The sequence below is a fragment of the Erpetoichthys calabaricus genome, chromosome 15, assembly GCF_900747795.2.
Source record: "Erpetoichthys calabaricus chromosome 15, fErpCal1.3, whole genome shotgun sequence".
In the NCBI taxonomy this organism is placed as follows: Eukaryota; Metazoa; Chordata; class Cladistia; order Polypteriformes; family Polypteridae; genus Erpetoichthys; species Erpetoichthys calabaricus.
The window spans coordinates 22,022,630-22,043,420 of record NC_041408.2 but is presented as its reverse complement, the minus strand read 5'-3'; the positions used below and the strand labels follow the sequence as shown (position 1 = coordinate 22,043,420).

At 36.6% G+C, this 20,791-nt stretch overlaps 1 protein-coding gene across 1 annotated transcript in view; it reads right to left on the bottom strand.

Annotated features, from left to right (window-relative positions):
* slc30a6 (solute carrier family 30 member 6) overlaps positions 1–20,791 on the bottom strand; it is a 173,958-nt gene that overhangs the window by 68,429 nt on the left and 84,738 nt on the right. Inside the window, exon 5 of the mRNA XM_028820603.2 lies at positions 6,791–6,833. Coding sequence (XP_028676436.1) covers positions 6,791–6,833 — 43 coding nt within the window. The remainder of the gene's footprint in view (positions 1–6,790; positions 6,834–20,791) is intronic.

Below are 20,791 nucleotides of genomic sequence, written 5' to 3'. Positions count from 1 at the left end.
CATTATTTAAGTGCCTTGATCTCTATCAGAAAAAAACTGCATCAGTCACAGTCAACTGATGCCCATCCTGGTACCTCTTGGTCTTGTACTGTTAATTGCCTTAAAGTTGATTTATATTTCGGCGTTGAGCCTAGGCCATAGGCTATGCCACTGCAAGTGGCTTATACTTCTGTGTCCTGCTGCACTTCATACACATGCTTGAACACTAGTCAGCAGTGTTTGTAACACACAAGAAAAACAAAATGATCCATTAAAATGCAGGCAGTTTTTGCCCTCCAGGATTACTGCTCCTCTTGCTACAAATTTTCATCCTTACGCAAATATATTTGTCCCTCAAACTATTCTACTTTTTCACGCATTTGCCATCTTCCAAATCAATGTAAGCAGATATTTCATACCATGAGTTTGCCACCTTTTGATTATCTTCGTAGTGCTGTGATGAGGTATCATAAATGTGTGATTTTCTAATTTCCTTGACAAATCTTTCCTCATTCTGTTCCATGTTTACTTTAGAATAATGGAAGATAAACGTAGTTACCAAACTGGTCAATTTAACTCATAGGGGTGTGTGTATTGACTACACTGATGCAATGCATAGTCACATTTTTGAGGAGGTGCTTGGCGACACAGAAATATAAATCAGCCTTTACTCACTGGCAATAAAGACTAATTCAACCAACTTTAATGGACAAAACATTATAGCAGTTTTCAATCAAAAAGCTGGGCCTATGCACAAATAATAAACCAATGGCCAAATGCTCACTCTTTAATTTATAACCTAGTGACACCACTAGTTTGCCACTCTCTCTGCAACAGCAAAGGGTGTGTGTGTGGCCTGCAACAATAGGTTGTAATGGCCCTTCTACTCCTCTAAGTACAAGTGCCAGACCTTAACAGCTGAAAATGGCCAGTAGTTAGGTGTGTGTTCCGTTGAGTTCAGTCACACTGAAGCACAGTGAGGTGCACAGGTAGGGGGAACCTACATTAAGCAATGCATTGGGTGTCGCTGGAATAAAGAGCTATCAGCAGGTGTATCTCTTATGCTGGCAAAACAGAATCACAATAAGAAACCTCAGACATTATAAACTGTATTACAGCACGAGATGTGACCAAGCCAAGGAAGAAAATTAAGCAAAGGAACACAAAGCATGCTAATTATTCTTCTTTCATGTATGCCAGTAAAAATCTTCCTGGGGCCCTGAAGAAAACAGGACAAAACATTGACTCTACCCTTAGAGAAAAAAGTAACGAAAAAAAAAGTACTTTATTGTTAATTTTAGTTCAAAGATTAATACTGTTTGTTTAACCTTGAAGCTAGAGTAAAGGAACAATTTAAGATACTACTTCTATTCATTTGTGCTACTTGAATTGAAAGTAATAAATGTTTGATGTATAAATATTTAGCATTTGTATGTTTCTCTTCCTATATTTAATAAGGAAACTGAACTTGCTACAGCACCCGCCAACACAAAATTAGACAGTAGCTTTTTAAAATACAATTATTAATGAAATACATTAAAAGAAGTGAAATCAGTTTATGCAGAATATCAACAAAATATTACTTAAAATACAGTGAAATGGAGGAACACTAACTTTGAATTTAAATAGTGAAAACAGGAAAACAAAAACATATGCACATGGAGAATCCATAAAAAAATTGTAAGCATTATATAAATTAGTAATGCTTCTTCAGAAACTATGCTTTTTTCCTTTTAATTATATATTGAAATGCCTGTTTTTGGTTCCACTTCTCATTCTTATTTTAAAATGTTTGATACGACGACACTTTTAATAGGTTTCTTGGGTAAAATTGTATTTCATGGCTGGACCTACAAATAGCAACATCAAAAATCTTCATATACACACAGACAAACAAATCCCCTCATGAAGCTGGGGAAAGAGAGAGTGGGTTTAGTGTTTTGTTTTCTATGAAGAAAATTAAAATAACATTGTATGAAAGCACACAAGCAGTGAGGAACTTAATAACAAGGGAAAGATTCATCATTTCAAATGGCTAGAAGATCAGAAATCTTGCAAAAGCATTTTAGAGCAAGTTCCAAATGAATATTTTCCGAAGCTGTTATTTAAACAAAATTTAAGAAGGGAAAATAAGTATTTAAGGATGAAATTATTAGTCTACCAATAGAAATGGAACAAAACCATTTGCAAACATTTACATGATAAATTACTCCCAATAGAATAAAGACAAAATTCAGTGCGAAAAAAATCAGCATTTTACTGATGCAGTGAGCTGAAACAAGAAAAACAAAAACAAATGACAAGGACAAAATTATTAGCCCAATGACAATTAATAGTCAATAGTGTACCTTGTTTGACTCACAAATGACAGCAACCTTCTAATGTAGTTTCTAACAAGATTGGTGCATGCATCTTGAGGGATCTTAGCCCATTCCTCTGGCAAATTGCTCCAGCTTGACCAAATTAGATGGTTTTCAAGTATGGACTTAAACCTTGAGCTCCTGTCATAGATTCTAAATAGAATTGAAATCTGGGCTTTGAGAAGGCTACTCCAAGACCTTGATTTTGATGTCCTTTAAAAAGTTTTGGACCAAATTCAATGTGTGCTTCATGTCATTATTTTACAGGAACACCCAACAGAGACTGAAAGACAGACTTGTGGCAGATTTCTTTGCATTATCCTTCAAAATGTCACCATAATCTCCCTTCTTCATTAACCTATATACCTGAACATGGTTTAATGTATCTGAAACAGTAAAACAGTCTCACAGCATTATGCTCCTACTGCCATGTTTAAGTGTGGGAACTATGTTTTTACCGTTGAAGGCCTCTCCCTTCCTTTGCAAACAAAAGCAACATCTATATGCTGGAACAGTTCCTATTTTGTCTAATTGGACCAAAAAACAGATTTCTAGAAACGCAACCCCATGTTTAAAATTGTACCAGGCAAACTTCTGTCTAGCTTTGATGTGACTCTGTTTGAACAATGGAATTTTCCTTGGGGAATGACCTCAAGCCCATCACAGTGAAGAGCCTTCACAACAATTTTTTTTTGCAACTTTTAGTGCAGAAGAGGCCAGTTCAGCGACAATTATCTTTGCAAAGATCCGGGAGGTTCTTATTAACATCTCTAATGATTTTCATCTATAAAGACATCTTGCACTTGTGACCACAGAATGAGTCTCCCAGTACTTTGCGATGATGCAACGTTCAGGTGTTCTGTAAATTATAAAGTGCATGGAAAAGGTAGCATAGCAGTCCACCTTAAGATGGGCCACAACACCATTTTCTGTGCTCCAGATGAATTTCTTTGGTTTTGGCATGATGAAATTGGGGTCCATCTTAATCTAGACTTCAAGTGCCACTAGCCCTGCTCATCTGAGTCCTTTTAGTATACTTCAATGCTGATTGACTGGGGCAATCAAACTATAAGGGGATCAGTTGAGGTTTGGAACCTGAAACCTTCAATTTTCTCCCTTTTTCTTGAGGATTTCACATAGGGGCTAATAAATTTGACTGGCCAAAGTTCCATAAATGTGTTATACTAAAATTCTAGGAGATTTTTTACAAACTCCAAAATATACTAAATGGGTACTTTTACATTGATGAAATGTTTTACTCTAAGGTTTCATGAATGATGTTAATAGTGAACAGGATTTTAGGAAAATGTTCTAGTTCTGCTGGTGAGCTAATCATTTTGTCCTTATCAGGTAATTAATAAATTTGTGAGAAATGCAGAAAGGGAGAGAAAACCAATGTATATGTTAATGTTCTGCATCTGTCTACTGTACAGTATGATGTAAATGCTTACATTAATTGTTATGTTATAAACAAACGTATTACTCTGGCTAATTTATTTTTTGTTCAAACATCAAACAGAGAAAATGATGATTTGATTATAAAATTGTATTCATGAAATTAACTGTTAAAAAAAGGATAAAATGACAAAACAAAAAATGGTGAAAACTGATGTAATTTACACTTCAACACCATACAGCTTGGCCTTCAGTTATCGTCATACTATGATTGGATTGAGACAAAATTTGTAAAATGCGATAGAAAATAGTAATGATTCAAATTAAAAGTAATATCGGTAGTTACGTCGTCTGTTGTGTAAAGAGATTTGATAAAATTTTATTTTAATACTTGTATTACAACATTAATACTACTGGTGTTAAGATTTTATTTAACCGAGTTGTGAGCTGGTGTTTGGTAATATACTGCTTAATTCCATGACTGAAGAAAAAATTTAAAATCATTATTCTACGAGTTTTCTGTCATTAATCTACAAGGAGATTCACTCGAAAGAGGCCCCGAATATTCTGTAATAACTCTCGCTAGGACCAAGCAATCTGAATGAAACAATGTGCAATGTGCTTCTCAGTATATGGAGCTTCGAACAAGCCAGGATGCCCCTATGTGGGAGCGATGAGGTAGGTGCCAGACAGTCGTTGTGACATTTAATCTCTGTTTGCCTACTTCTGGGTGTATACCGCCCGTACTCCTTCACTTAGTCACTTGACTTCTCTTCAGGATGGTGGTGAACAGTATTGAGCAGCGTGTCTTAATGGTGCAAACCTGCTGGGTCACCAATTCGTGATGTCATAATCAACTGGATTACTTCCAACAAGATGGAGCAACGTGTCGCACATTGGCAAGGAATATGGCAGAAATTGAGTCCTTCTTCAGCAACAGGGTAATTTCAAAGAGGCTTTGGCCACCACAGTCGCCGGATCTGACACCACCAGACTTCTTCCTTTGGGGTCTGCTCAAAGGAAAAGTCTATTGGAACAAGCCTCGCACTGTGGAAGATCTGAAGGAAAACAACCAAACGTGAAATTGCTGCTATTCTCCTCTGAGACACTTGCTGATAAGTTCCAGAACATGGAGCGCCGTGTCAAAATGCGTCTGGCAGAAAACAAACCACTTCCAGCATCGCATGTAATGCAATTGATTACACATACGTCAAGGTATATAGCGTATTGTTTTGGTTCAGATTGCTTTATCCTAACGGGAGTTACAATAGAATATTTGGGGCCTCTTTCGAGTGAATCTCCCTGTATTATACCTATTAAGAAAAATCCTTGAGTCTCTTTATGTTAATTATTTTTTAATGTGGAAAGTGAGTTCAAATATCTCCAATAGTTCCCTCAGTAAGAAGGGCAGCACTTACACTATGCAACCCACACAGTTGTATATCATCTTGAAAGACAGATGCTAATGCTTGTATTGATATCTCACCACTTGATTTTAATATTATAATGATTTTTTATTTGCACGTTTCATATCAAGTAGGGGAAGACAGGGCAAGTTGTCTCAAGTTTTACTTAGTCAGCTGTGGATGAGTCAAATATAAAGTTATTGCCAAGCAAAGGCCTGCATTGATTAGGTAAATTACCATTAAACAGATACAAAATAACAAGCATTATCAACAGAGATACTTAGTATGTAATAAACTAATTTAAACCGGGACACTTGAGATGTGACAACATACCTCATCTCACAAGCAGGGGCATGTTGTCACGAATAGTTAAAGCTGTCATCAAGTAGGCCCTTAGAACATACCAACTACTATAGACTAACTCAGTTGCAACAATACGTTCCTGTTACAAAACACAATTTTACAGTCATAGGCTGCTCACTGTTACAGCTCTTGTCATGGCCTATGTCAGCGCCCTAGTTGGACAGCAATCCATAATGAAACTTAAACTGCTTGCTGCTTCTGGCAGTTCCACCAAGGCAAATGGGGGCAGGCAACTTCATGATGATATCAGTGACGTCATGCTCCCATATTTCATCCTTTTCCGGGAAGATGTAAATGAAGTCTTGTTCTGACAGAATTCGACGCATGTGACAACATGCCCCAACAGAGGTCAGTACATTTCAGTTTTCAGCAGCACAAACAAAGTTAATGTAAATAACTAGCACATTGCACAGTAAATTCAGGATTCAAAGTTCTTCAAATCAGTGCTTGAAAAAGTTACCTGTGTTGAAATACTCTCCAGAAATGTGAAACTCTCTGATACACGAAAAGATGCTTTCTCGTTGACAAAAACACGAGTTTTAATCCGTGATGCAACTAACAATCCTACTGTTTACCCAACTGTCTGCTACTCATCACTGTATTGTTTACACACTATCCAGTAACATCAGCACACCATAGATATAATAACTTTTGCTAGACGACCCTTGAGACAACCTGCCTCATCTTCCCCTACACAGGTAGCAATGTAGTGCAGAAGGGTAGTGCTGCTTCACTGGCCCAGTATTTTGGATTTATATCCTATGCCTGACGGTTGTCCATATTAAATTTACACATTCTTTCCAAGTCAGTGTGGGTATTCTTACAGGTACTTAGGGTTTTCTTCTCACCTCCTCCAAGATGCACATGTTAGGCCAACTGGATATTATAAGTTGGTCCCATGTAAGTGTGGCTGGGTGTGTGCATGAATGAGTTCTGTGATGTAATGCTTGGGATTAGTTGCTGCCTTGACGTTGATACCGACCCCCTGTACCCCTAAATCGGATTAAAAAGAAAAAAAAACACAAAATGAATATAAATTTTCAACCTAAACAATGATAAAGAAGCAGTTTTTATCAAAAAGTCTGTGGCCATGCTAACACCAGCAGTAGCCAATGATGCTCTTACACCAAAAAAGGAAATATTCATAGGCAATTATAATTATCACATGAAAGATGTGGTATAAAGCATTGTGACATTTAAGGAATGTTAGAAGCATTACTGTATGTACAAACAGGGATTTACAAACTCAGTTTTTGTTCAGTGTATGTATAGATTTTTTTTACCTACCTGAATAAGTCAAAGATGGTTAGATACGTGTAAGCAGTCAAGGCTAAAAAGAAAGACAAATCATAGTCAGAATCATATTATTAGTAGAATAATTGGAAAGGAGAAAAACAGTAACAGTAACCAAGAAAGGGTATGTAAAAATAAGTTAAATCAACAATCAGCTGTTTTACAGGATGTCTAGAGTTAGGAAATGTGTCATCAGTTATGTTTAATGATTTAAATGCTTATTTTCATATTTAACTAAATGAAAATATTCATAAGCTGCTTATTGCTATTGCCATGACAAAATATAATTAGAATGTTAATGCAGCCAATGTTAGATTTTGCTGAAAACTAACTGAAAATTTTGAACCATTGATGTCTTTATAGCATTATCATAATATAAATTTTATTTATGCCCTTACACACATGATGCAAGCGTGTCTAATGCACGTCATATGATTCTTATGTTCAATTTTTGCACACCAGAGTCAGACAATAATAAATGCACACACTGAAAAGTTTTCTTGTCTTCCGAGCTTGGCACTGACATTTGAGCATGTTGTTAGATAGGTTTGATTGCAAAATTGTAACAACAAGATACAGGTACTAATCAAAAAACTAACTTGGAAGCGCGATTATTATATTGGAATTTTACTGTATAACAAAAACAGCACAATGTTATAATAATCACGGAACACTGAGAACTGCATTATATTATGGTCACTTGACCCTAGTGATTCAATCACCTCAACATCCTTAATTCTATCCTGATCATTACAAATACCAAATCCAGACAAGCTTACCCGTATTGGTGCTTTAATATACTTTGTTAAAAAAACAGTCACTGATTACTTCTAAAACTCCTGCTGTTGTGCTCTGTTTGCAAGGTTATCCCGGTTAATATTTGGGTGCTTAAAGTCCCCCATGACTTTACTATCACCCTGTAAACTCGCCATTTTAATATTACTAATAAAAATGCACATTGAAATTGTTTGTTTTTAATCTATAACACTCTTAAAATAAGATCTCTTTCCCTAACGGTTTCCAGGTGAAGCCACTTGTCCTTACTAAGTTAATGTTTATGACTATATTAAATTTCTCTGTGCTTTATTGCAAACTTTGATGAGCACAACCTTAAATATATGTCATGGTTGTTGTCTAAGTTGAGCTCAAAGCCGCACATACTTGCAAGACATGAAAAACATATTGGAAAATACATCATTACGGACTAATTATCAACTTCATGAAACAACAGAACTGTGAATAGCCAGTGATAGATTTTTTTTTTTTATTGTACTTACAATTATTTTTTATACATATTTCTACCTTCAACTGTATAGCACATAGTTCTGTAAACATATCATATACTTATTCTTTATAGTTTATGAACGGTCATTTCCATAACATTTGCCCATAGAACACATAGAAAGAATAACTGAAACAAAGAAAATGTAGAATAGTTGATTCTGTGGCTTTGAGATGCACTATACAATGTAACAAGTACATAACAATTTGGTGAATCATTGTGTTAAGCTAAACAGAACTACACCAATTTGTTTAAACTGAAAATATTACCCTCAATATAAAGATTTGCAGCCACCGCAGCTGTACAAGTAGTAATATTGGTAATAACACATGGACAGTAACACACACTAGCAGGAAATCTATCTAGTTTCAGTAAACACCTTCAATTTTATTAGGTTTTAGTACTGCAAATCAAAAGAGGATTCTAAAGAAAACAAATTATGGTAATGCGCATTAAAACACAGTATTAGATTAAATTCTAAATGGTTTTAGGCAAAGTGCATTAATATATGACCTAGTTTAAACTTAAGACATGAACCCATAGGAAAAACTAGAAGGAAAATTGAAGCTCCATTCAATTGATAATATGCAAAAGAAAAATAGTCAAACTACAGTACATTTCAGCAGGGAAAAATGTAGTAAAATTGAGTAAAATAATTCTAAAAAACATGCAGTTCTTTGAGATAGAAATCAAAAGAATTAAAATAACAGCTGACAACTGTGCTCCCAAAAAAGTACTGACTTAGCAGGATTATCACTTACATTCTATCTATTTATCTAATCAGTAGATATGATAGGAGTCGAAATGTCTAAGAAAATATATATATTTAAAACAAGAAGCCATTATGGATCTCTTTATAAAGGTGGATTCTAAGAAAATGAAGGCAGCAACAACTTTTTGATCTTCAGAACAGAGAAGCTTTCCAGTTGCTGCAAATAAATGTTTTTTGGGAAGTTCACAGAAAGTAACCTTCACTTTATTAGTCATCTAGGGATATAATGCAAAGTTGACTGACTCAAACAAAAACACTTTCCTGTTTAGGTAAAAAGCTGAAATTTTACAGGATGTTACATCTAGAGCTGTATGAACCCACTAAGAAAGGACATCTCAAGATATCAATATTTAGGTGTAAACTCCCTTTCTACAATAGAAAATCTGAATACCCCAAAACCTCAAGAATGCTTTGGCAGAGTTATTTGAAACTTGGCAATGTTACAGAAAGAAAAAAAAAAAAAAGCAGCCAACACGTTGTGTCAGCCTGGGTGACCTTCATGCTCTCTGGTTGCTTCTGGGAGCCTTGCCAACCCAAAACAGATGTTAGTCATAGACTGAGATGAACCAGGCAAATGAGGACATACACATGCAGCAAGGGGTAGATGCAATAAAGTGACAAGTGCTTTTCAATCAAAACCAAGTGTCCAATTGTACAAAAAAGTGTCCATATAGCGGTTAAAACAACCCATAAATAAATTTCTCTATTATAAAAAAAAAATCTTGGAAGGAGACGAGACATGATTTTCTCGGAGAGACACACGTCCCGCGAGACAAGTCTTTATGCCAAGAGATTTAACCACGCCTGGGGCAAGAACTAAAAGACAAAGATGACAAAGTAGAACGTCGTAAAGAATTCAAAAAGTTGGTGCGGTACACATGCAGAGCAGGTTAGAGATAATGGAAGTACAAAAATTTGAAAGTCTCAAAAAAAAAAAAAAAAAAAAAAAGGAAAGTAAAGATCACATTAGCGCAAACAAACGGAAATTATTACACAGTGAAATAACAGAACAGCAAAAACAGATTGAATATATTGTTCAGATTTAAACTTTATGTCAGGGACATTTAGATCGTCTAATTCGTGTTGCCATCAGGGGAAAAAAAAGTAGTGTTTCTTCCCAATGAAGAGGCGTATCCGTGAGAATTAAAAGATTTGTTGTTTGGTGAAAGTGAAATCGCGCAAGAGAAAATTTCAAGCCCCACGAGACAAGAGCTTATGCAAAGATATTTGAAAAAGTCCTGCTCACATAACCACACGCACGGTTTAATCATTTCTAATTTGTGTGAATGCTATTGTCAGACACATTTCTGGTAGAGAAAGAAACAATATTCACTCACAGACAGTTATACGTTGCATTGTCACGATGTAATTCCAAACACAGAATCAAAATTCAATGCAATATTGATGAAAAGGTAAGAGCGAAAAGAGATCAAAGATATGGACGTAGGTGATATGACAGAAGTATGTAGATATTGTTTGGCTTTAAACTTTAAGTCGGAGACTTGTAGATCGTCAAATTCGTGTTGCCATCAGAGAAAAGTAGTGTTTTTTCCCCAATGAAGAAGCCTGTCTGCAAGAATTAAAGATTTTGTTGTTTGGTGAAAGTGAAATCCATATACTTGAGCGACAGAGACGCAAATTTTCTGGCGTGAAGCGCAGGCGCTTGGCGAGCAAAGCCCCGTAGTATCCTTTAAAATCAAGGTTAAAAATCACAAGTAAGGAAACATTTCTAAAAACTCCGTTCCTGGTGCATCTTTTCTAAAAACCTATATTTCCCCTACTTATCCCTGCCAAGTTGTAGGGTATTTTAGGCAAAAAGTGAACAGTCAGTTCTTGAAGGTGATAAGCAAGTGACTTTAACAAATGTGAAATTGTGATGGCTAGATGACTAGGTTGGAACATCTACAAAACGGCAGGTCTTATGGGGGCTTTCCTGGTATGCAGTGGTTAGTACCTAGCAAAAGTGGTCCAAGGAAAGACAACTGGTGAATCAATGACAGAGTGATAGGCAGCCAAGGCTCACTTATGCATGTGGGGCGTGAAGGCTAGCTCAAGTGGTCCTTTCCACAGAAAAGCGACTGTAGCACATATTGGTGAAAAACTAAATGCTGGCCATGAGAGAAACAGGTCAGAGCACACTGTGCATTGCAGCTTCTGGCGTATGGGGTTGCATAGCAACAGGCTAGTTACAGCAGCCATGTTGACCGCTATCCATCACCGAAAGTGCCTAGTTTGATGAATCATATTTTCTTTGATCATGTGGATGGCTGAATGTGTGTGCATTGTTTACCTGGACCAGAGATAGCAGCAGAATGCACTATAGGAAGAAGGCAAGCAGGCAGAGGCAGTGTAATGCTCTGGGCAATGTTCTGCTGGGAAGCCTTAGGTTCTCGCTTTAATGTGGATGTTACTTTGATACCACCTATCTAAACATTGTTGCAGACCACGTACACTCCTTCATGCCAGCTGTATTTCCTGATGGCAGTGGCCTCTTTCAGCATGATAATGAACCCTGCCACACTGCAGAAAGTGTTCAGGAACAGTTTGAGAAACATCACAAACAATTTAAGGTGTTGACTTGGCCTCCAAATTCCCCAGATCTCAATCCGATTGAACATCTAAGGATTTGCTGGAAAAACAAATCCAATTCTTAGAGGCCCAACATCACATCACAAGAGTCCACAGGCAGATTACAGCAAGGGCTTACTGGGACAGAACAGCTTGGGGCCCCGACCTGTAAGGGGTAGCTAAAAAAGCATTTTTTACAGCAAATTTGCGGGAATTGTGGTAACCTTGTTTGCTGAATTAATTCTTCAAATTTCACTCCATGGTTGGCTTACAAAAATTTTTTTTCCAGTGCCCCACGTTGCTTTATGAGGCTACAAAATTGCCCCTGAATACACAAAGTAAAGCACACTTGCGTGGTTACTTTAGTGCTAGAATCCCTGAAGCTTATGAAAAAACTCATAATCCCGGCCCACCTTAAATCCTTCACACCTCTCCATCAGAATCTTTTGTAAATGTGTCAATCAGCACAAGCAGCAAGCAGCCTGCTGTCCCATCCCTAGCCTTGACGGAGCTCAACTCAGGCAAAAACTTAGCTCGGGCCAAGGCTCCTTATCTGCATATGAGGTTCCTGGAGTTGTACTGGGTAAATAATACTGTACATCTTTATTTGGAATACATTCATTTCATGTGTGTTGCTTGTCTACAAAGATCTGGGTAAGTGTAGGATGAAAAGAAATGCGAGGCAAGTAATGCTGAACACATGTCTAAAGCAGAAACTTTTTCCATGTTATAGTAATAATGACGTGAAGTGTATAATCCTATCAATTATGGAGAATCCACTGCATCCACTAAACAGTGTCATCTCCAGACAGAAGAGCAGCTTCAGCGACAGACTGCTGTCAATGTCCTGCTCCACTGACAGACTGAGGACATCGTTCCTCTCCCAAACTATGCGACTGTACAAATTCACATCCGCCGAGGGTGGGGGGTGGGGTAAACGTTAACATCATACAAAGTTATTGTCTGTTTTTACCTGCATTATTATCAATCTTTAATTTAATATTGTTTTTTGTATCAGTATGCTGCTGCTGGAGTATGTGAATTTCCCCTTGGGATTAATAAAGTATCTATCTATCTATCTATCAATCAGATAGATAGATAGATAGATATAGATAGATAGATAGATAGATAGGATAATGTATGAAGACTAATTCAAATCTCAAATAAACACGTGTGCTTTTATTCAAGAATGTAACCAAAGAGAAATAAAATCATTTGATTTACACGTTAGTGTTAATGAATTAAAAACCCCAGCTCAAATGTCAATCGACGTGTTTTTGAATGGTGCAGAGGTAAGAACCATTGCCTTATAACCCAAAGATCCCTAGTTCGAGACCGGTGCTCTGCGTTTTGAGTAGTGAGCTGCTATTATTACTATAATATAATAAAAACATACATTTGATTTGAGTCTGTAACACCCGCTGTAAATTTTGGCTACTTGTAAAAGTTAGCGCTTGTTTTGGTTTTTTTATTATTCAGTTTTATTTTTTCAGTGATGTTCATGTGGTACAACAAACTTGCCTCTCCCTCTCCGAGTTGATAGCATTTATCTCCATTTTTTCACACACCCAGAAAAGTACATTTTTGAAAGTCGAGTATTCTGCAGTATTTGATATTCTTACTTTTGTAGGAAATTGCAGTTGGTTTCTATAGTTTACTTTCAAATCTTGGTTTGTGATGGTTACCCGATTACTTGTCATCTGTACAGCAATGGCTAATAAAAGATATAAGCTTTGATTCGCAATTCCCAAGGAATGGATTGCCTATATATCTTCCTAGTTAAACCACATAATATCATCTTTAATCTTAATGCATTTATCATTTAACTTCTTAGAATAACACTGAATGAATAAACTTAATAAAAACACTAAAACACAAAAAGATAATAAAAAGATTGACAATAAAACGATTCTACAATAATCTGGAAACAGACAAAAACTATAAACTATAAATAGGGATTAAAAATGAGAAAAATCAGTAAAAAGAAAACAGCTACTGAAGATAAGACAAATGGGAAACATTTTCCTGTTACTCTGGTTAAAAAAAAAAAAGGCTGTAAATTTAAATGTATGAATCCTCAAGAGGTGCACAAGGAAAAATATCAAAATGAACACCATTTATCAAACCATATTAATCTCACCTAGGTGCTTACGAAATAAACTATTAGAATTCAAACTGTAAATATTCCGGTAATTGCTTCATACTGGTGAGGTATCTAATAACTGGAACTCTGCTAGTGTGACTGTAATCCACACAATGGAAAGCAAAATGAATCCCAGTAGCTTCATGCTAGAACATATTTTATGCATTACAATTACAAAAACTATCATTAGAAATCAATTACTTTATGAGAGGAAGGACCATATGAAATCTATTGAGGTTTTCTGAATTACAACCTATTGAATTGTAGAAAAAAGCCAGTCTTACGGTATTATTTACATGGATTTTTCCAACACCTTTAGTGCATTCCTCATCAGGCATTATTCAAAATTTAAAAGCCACTGGCATCAGAGGTAACTGGTAAAACTGTATTTCAAGTTAACTAAGAGACAAAAAGTGCAGAATAAATGGGAATGATCCAAGCTTAGTGATGCCTTTATTACAGTCCCTCAACAATTTATCAAAAACAAATACCTATTTCTGAGTTATACTAGAGATAGTAATAAAAAGGGCATACAATTGGATAAAGCTGGTAAACCTGATAAATCTGCAGATGGAACCAATGCTGGAATAAATAGTAAATACTGAGGATGCAGCAAATGAAATTTTAACATTTTATGGCAATATTCAAAATTGGACAAACGTATAGAAAAGGAAGTTTAAAGTCAATTAAAGTACTTTAAAGCTTAGTATTTGGTTTCAAATCCTTGACAAATTTTAACAAACATTCTTGAACCTATACATAAAAATTAAATTTATAGTTAATTTGAGTATTATAAAACAACATTTGGTTTCAGATAATTTATACAGTATAAGTGAGACATCTCAAAAATAAGTTCCATTTGCTGATATTATCAAAGTCATGCTTTTTTTTCTCTTGATATGCTTTTGCTACAGTCATTTTAGTTTGATTTAGAGGTTTTCTGATCACAGTCTCCTTTTCAGACAGTAGAAGGATTTTTCTTAGACATAAACACATTTTTGTACACTTCTGAAATAATTTTGTATCTCAATCATTACTTACATGACAAATAAAAATATGTGAGCTAGCCCCTCTGTCAGCATAGCCACCATCATATGTCAGAAATAAAGTGGTATGCTTTGCGTTATACATAAATTCTTAGTTTTTTCACACTTGTACCTCATCATCAATATGACAAAGTCTAAACTTTGTGTCTTCTGTCCATACCGTTTTTTTGTTTTCCGAAATATATGCTGGCTCATATTTTTACTTTTAAAACACGATATTTCTGTGTAAATAAGACATGTACCACTTTCATTGCTGTCTTTAGAATTCTATTATCAAGGTATTCTACAGAACAGAAATTTGTGGTACCACCATCTCTAATCTATAGAAATTTTTGTAATATTCAAAAACAGCTATTTTAGAGTAGTTCAGTAGCAGTTTTTCTTCTTAGCCTACTTAATCATTTCAGACTGATGTCTACATCATTTTCTTTCTAATAAAGCCAAGCAGGATTACATGTGAAAGTGATAAATATATCAGGCTTTCCGAATTTACGTACTATGGCCATGGCATCCTGATAGTTTTGTTGCATGTATCTTGGACTTCCTGGAAATGTGGACGGTAATATGATCATTTTACCTACACGTACGTTGTTATTTTCAGTGCGTCTGATAGTACTTTGTACTGTTCCACGCACAGATCTTGTTGATGTAATTGGAGATAGTTGAGATGCGTGCCCTCTGTTTTAACATGCGCATCTACGACGTACTGTTGGAATAGTTTGCCGCTGCAGTGCAAAATACTAAATGTATTCCTCATTGCTAATCTGTACGTGTAAAATTGGCATTGAGTAAGCCTTATTCGCTTGCCGGTTCTTTTATCGGGAACACGTTGTAAATCTTTGTGCCAGCCAATGTCTCCGTAAGGGAATAAAAGTGGGTAAACCGTAGGATCGCAATTCATATTGAGCGTGAAAATCTGTTTACAGGAGTTGCCTATGGGATTGATGCAAATGTCCCTTTCGGCAGGCGGTTTGCCATCTTTTCCGACGAAAATCACTGCAACATCGGTGTGACATGTCGGGGCATTGTATCGTCGTAAATCCCGCCTAGGGTTTTCCTCGAAAACCATTCGTACAGATGCTGTTGGATTGGACTGAGCGATTTCATGCATGTGTTTGTATGATTTACAAAGAGGTTGATGGTTCCGAGCATGGAATCTAGCTGGAGAAGTAAATTTTCGCTGCATGCAGAGTTTGCTTTATTTTGTAAGCGTACTTCAGTAGCTTGCGCTGTGTCAAAAACATACAATTGTCCATATCCTGGAGAGGTAGAAGTGTTACCGTATAGTGGAGAGATTTGGTGATAAATTTGCCAGTGTATTTTAAAAAAGTATTGTAGCGGTCAGGAGCCGCTAAGATTCACACCGCCAACGAAGACGGTGATTTATTTATTTTAAAAGCAGAGATCCCAGGAACGTCCCCAGCCTTGGATCGACCCACACACTTTCACCACAGAGACAAATAAGCACACTGGGAATGACAAACAATTATAAATATAATGACATGAATTGAGAAATGAAAACAGTAATACCACCCCTGACCCCTTCGGCGATATTACACATACACAAAATAAACACAAACACCACACAGCCAAGTCCATATATAAGAAACAGGTTGAAGATGAATAGTGACCAAGTTAAGTCCAGCGAATCTGTAAGTTGCAATGGAGAAGGGAAAATACAGTCCTACCGGTATTTACTGATGAGGTTGATGGTTGATTCGGGAGCGCTCCACTGTTCCGAAAAATCCAATAATCCAATACAGCTCTCAGTGAACAAGTAGACAGACAATCCAGTCCCCAACAAACGAATACAGTCCAAGACAAAAATGATCACAGTTCAAATAACAGCAGGAGAGACGACAAATAACCGCAACAATACAAACCAAAAACAAAAAACTTTTCTTCTCTTTGCCCTCTGCCCTCCTTTTATCTGCCTGTGGCTACCTTTGACCCCAGCAGCCCCAGCAGGGACTGCTGGGAGATGCAGTTTTTAAGTAGCACTGCTACAGTATGGTCCATGGCCAGGAGGTTGAGTTATCTGTGCACCCATGGAAGCAAACGCTAGAGATGAGTTGTATTCTCGAATGTGCTTACGATAATTGTTAGCTTCTGATGTTTGCCGTGTAGAAAGCTGTTGTAAAGACACAGGTGGCTTCTGCAAAGGTGGTAAAGCCAACGTTGTGGCAGCACCTTGAGTACTTGTTGGATGTATTACGCTCAGCAGGCCAGTATACTGCATGACATGGAAGAGGATGAATAGGAATCGAGAAATGCCGTGTCGGCTGGACCGGTTTTGAAGTGAAAGCAGGACAAACCAGAAGAGAAATATATATAAGTGATGGCAAGATAGGATGTACATCAAACATGAACCGCATTCATAAAGATAGGAATAAAGAGTTAGAAAATTAATTTAACGCACTGGTATACATTTTTTCAGTATAATACTGAATATTACTCAAATTAGGATGCCAAATAGACAGAAGGAGAGTTAATTTGACTTTGTTACCTGATTAATGTGATCAAGGAGAAAATGGATGTTGTATTTGTAAATCTTCCAGCAACAGATGACTACAAGCAAATCCATCAAGAGCTCAGGGCCGAAAGGAAAAGGTGCTTTGGAAAACATAATGTAGGTCTTAAAAACAATCTTCAATCAGTCTTAAGTAACTGTATGATGGTGTATTAAGCAAAGAAAACAAAATCATCTAATAGGAACAGGTTAGAAAAAGTTATGATTATTTAAGTGTACTTGAAGAGGGGGTGGTAAAAAAGGAAAACTAGATGTTGGATCTTCTATAATATTATAAGTAGATTAAGGTCAGTTGTGTATGTTTACAGAACAGATCAATCAAGATAAAAGAAACAAGCACAATCAAGGTAAATGAAACCAGGTTTTCAGTTTAATTTTTAATGGCGTCTGCAGAACACAAGACAAACATTCAGCCACTCAACACTCCCAATTTATTCGTCCCATTTTATTTCCGACCCAGGGGACCAGATCCATTTCTTACATTAACTGCAGGCTGGTTACCAAGGGATAAGGAAAGTTAAAGAGCCTGCCCTCTTTCTTGATATCCGCAGAGTATCCATTTTCCTTCCCAGCCCAAATCCTGCCGCACAGCCATTAGAACAGTGAAGAAACGTTCGATTTCAGTTCCAAATACTCAAGCTAGTTTTCATATTTCAAGGAAAAGATTTGCAAACTACAGCATTCTGCTGTCATTGCTTTATGAAACACATATCGACCCCCTGGCTCAGATGTCCTCCAAAGCTGCATATTAAAAACAAAAATCTTCAATATGTAAACTAAAAGCTTTATTGACTGAAAACAAGAATCCACCTTGCATACCCTAGTGTAGAAATTTAAGACTTTAAAAGGAAATGCTCCATCGATACAGCTACATTGCAAGCTGACATTAGTGGCTTAAGGGTTTGGTAAAGAGAGCTGCCTTACACTAGCAACATAGACAAATCTTTTCACATTAGACTCTCTCCAGACAAGCAGATAGATTAGACTGTCATAACAAGGCACCACTCTCTGTCACTTAAGCCATGGAGTTTGAATATTTCAGCTGTGGTTTTTCACATGTTGTTTAGCAATCTGTTTTAAAGTTATAATATGAAGTGTCTGTGGAAAATTCATATTCTAACGAATGTAGAGTATACATTTAAACAGTTAGTTGTTAACCTAGACACTGTTTTGCTCTTTTCCTGAATTCTTATACTATATAAAACATAGCTCTGCAAATGGGCTTACCTAACTCTCTTATCTGGAGTCACTTCAACATGTATCACCATATCTACTCAGTGTGGACACTGAGCATCTTGCCACAATTCATATGAGCTATCAGTTGTTTTCAGCTTTTTATAAAGATGATGCTCATCTGTCATCTTTATTGTTTTTTTATGAACAAAAATACAATTGCAATATAACAATGAATTAAATACTATATCTTTAGACTAGTCTATCATTTTATCTGTAAAATGGCTAGAAAGAGTTTGTCAAAAGAAACTTTCAAGAGGGCAAAGCAGTAATAAGTGGATTGTGTTTTTACAAATATATAACAGCGCTTAAACTTCTTATATTTTTAGGGGAAGCACGCTTCTATACTGTAAACAGTCAATGTACTACCAAATGAAACATGGCTCTAAAATAGACACTGCAAATGAATAATGTTTTCTGTAATTTTTTGTTTGAAAATTTGTTGCAACTGCTATATTATATTGTTGTGATACCTCTAATTTTGGCAGCACAACATTAAATATTTAGAGACAGACTTTCTGACCGCTGCTGCTGTTACAAGGATGAAGCTATCAAATGGAAATAATCCTATACAGCACACAGCAGTCTAACAACATGACATGTCTGTGTGAGGAGAGAAAGCATCTTATTTTCAAAGTTTTTTTTATTTTTTTTTTTACTACTCTTAAACATTCTCAGTCAAAATGAATAGCTAGTTCACAATGTGTAATTGTTTAGTTTTTGTCTATTAAAATTTAATTAAAAAGTCAAAGGCCCCTTTCAATGTCAAGAATGAAAATAGCAATAAACTTATTTATAAATGACATTTTAATGAGGTGAATTTTATAAGTAAGAAAAATGGAGGAAAGTATTGTGAGGAAGGTAACCAGAAGATCCACTTTTCACAGACCAAAATAATGGCGATTCTACTAAATTAACACATGAAGCTAGATGGAGGAACAATTAAATTGGTTATTCAGACCTGAACCTGACCTATTCCATTAAACATACATATGAGAAGCACTACAATATTCTTAAGCCTGATAAAGCCTGATTCTTAAGCCTCTTACACTCTCTGGTGTAAGAGATGCAAGATACCTTTATTGTTACTGTACAATACAATGAAATATCATTTGGAGCAAGCCTATAGATGCCTTAGATAAAAGGGTATACAGTATAAGAGTAGACATTAAACTAACTGAACACTGAACTATGAGAAGCACAGTTACTGTTAGCAGCTCAAAATATACACAGAGTAAAAGGTAAACATGTAAGCATAAATAAATAAAGTAAAAAATAAAAATTACAGTCAATGCATGCATGATTAATGCATAGAAGTTTAGTTGAATCAGTGGTGGTCAGGGCTCTGAAGCACCTGCTGGAGTTCAGAGGAGTAAAAATGCTATGGCCAGGGTGGGTTGGATCTCTACAAATATTCTTTGCTTTTCTGCTGCAGAGGGTAGTGAAGATATCTTCCAATGATGGTAGATGAGTGGCAGTAATTCTCTGAGCTGTTTTGATGATACGCTGGAGGGTCTTCCTGCTCTCAGAGGAGCAGCAAGAGTACCACTCTGTAATGCAGTAGTGATCCCTCCTCGATCGCGGGGGTTGCGTTCCAGAACCCCCCACGAAAGGTGAAAATCCACGCAGTAGAAACCATATGTTTATATGGTTATTTTTATATTTTCATGCTTGGGTCACAGATTTGCACAGAAACACAGGAGGTTGTAGAGAGACAGGAACTTTATTCAAACACTGCAAACAAACATTTGTCTCTTTTTCAAATGTTTAAACGTGCTCCATGACAAGACAGAGATGATAGTTCCGTCTCACAATTAAAAGAATGCAAACATATCTTCCTCTTCAAAGGAGTGTGCGTCAGGAGCAAGAAAGGAGAGAGAGAGAGAGAGAGAGAGAGAAAAGCAAACAATCAAAAATCAATAGGTGCTGTTTGGGCTTTTAAGTATGAATGTCAGAGAGAGAAAAGCAAACAAACAATCAAAAACCGATAGGTGCTGTTCGAGCTTTTACGTATGTGAAGCACCGTGTGGGAAGCATATCACTTGACAAAGCAGCTGCAAGGAAGCCCAGCAAGGAAGGGAGCAATGTGAAGGTAGTCTTTCAGCATTTTTTAAGATGAGCGTCCGTATCCTCTAGGGGTGCGAACAGCCCCCCTGCTCACACCCCCTCTGTCAGGAGCAGAGAATGTCAGAGCAAGACAGAGAGAAAAGCAAACAACCAAAAATAAATAGGTGCTGTTTGAGCTTTTAAGTATGTGAAGCACCGTGCGGGAAGCATATCGCGCAACAAAGCAACCACAAGTAAGCCCAGCAAGCAAGGAAGCAATGTGAAGGTAGTCTTTCAGCATTTTTTGAGGAGCGGCCGTATCCTCTAGGGGTGCGAACAGCCCCCGTGCTCACAATATATTTGAGGAGTTTTATT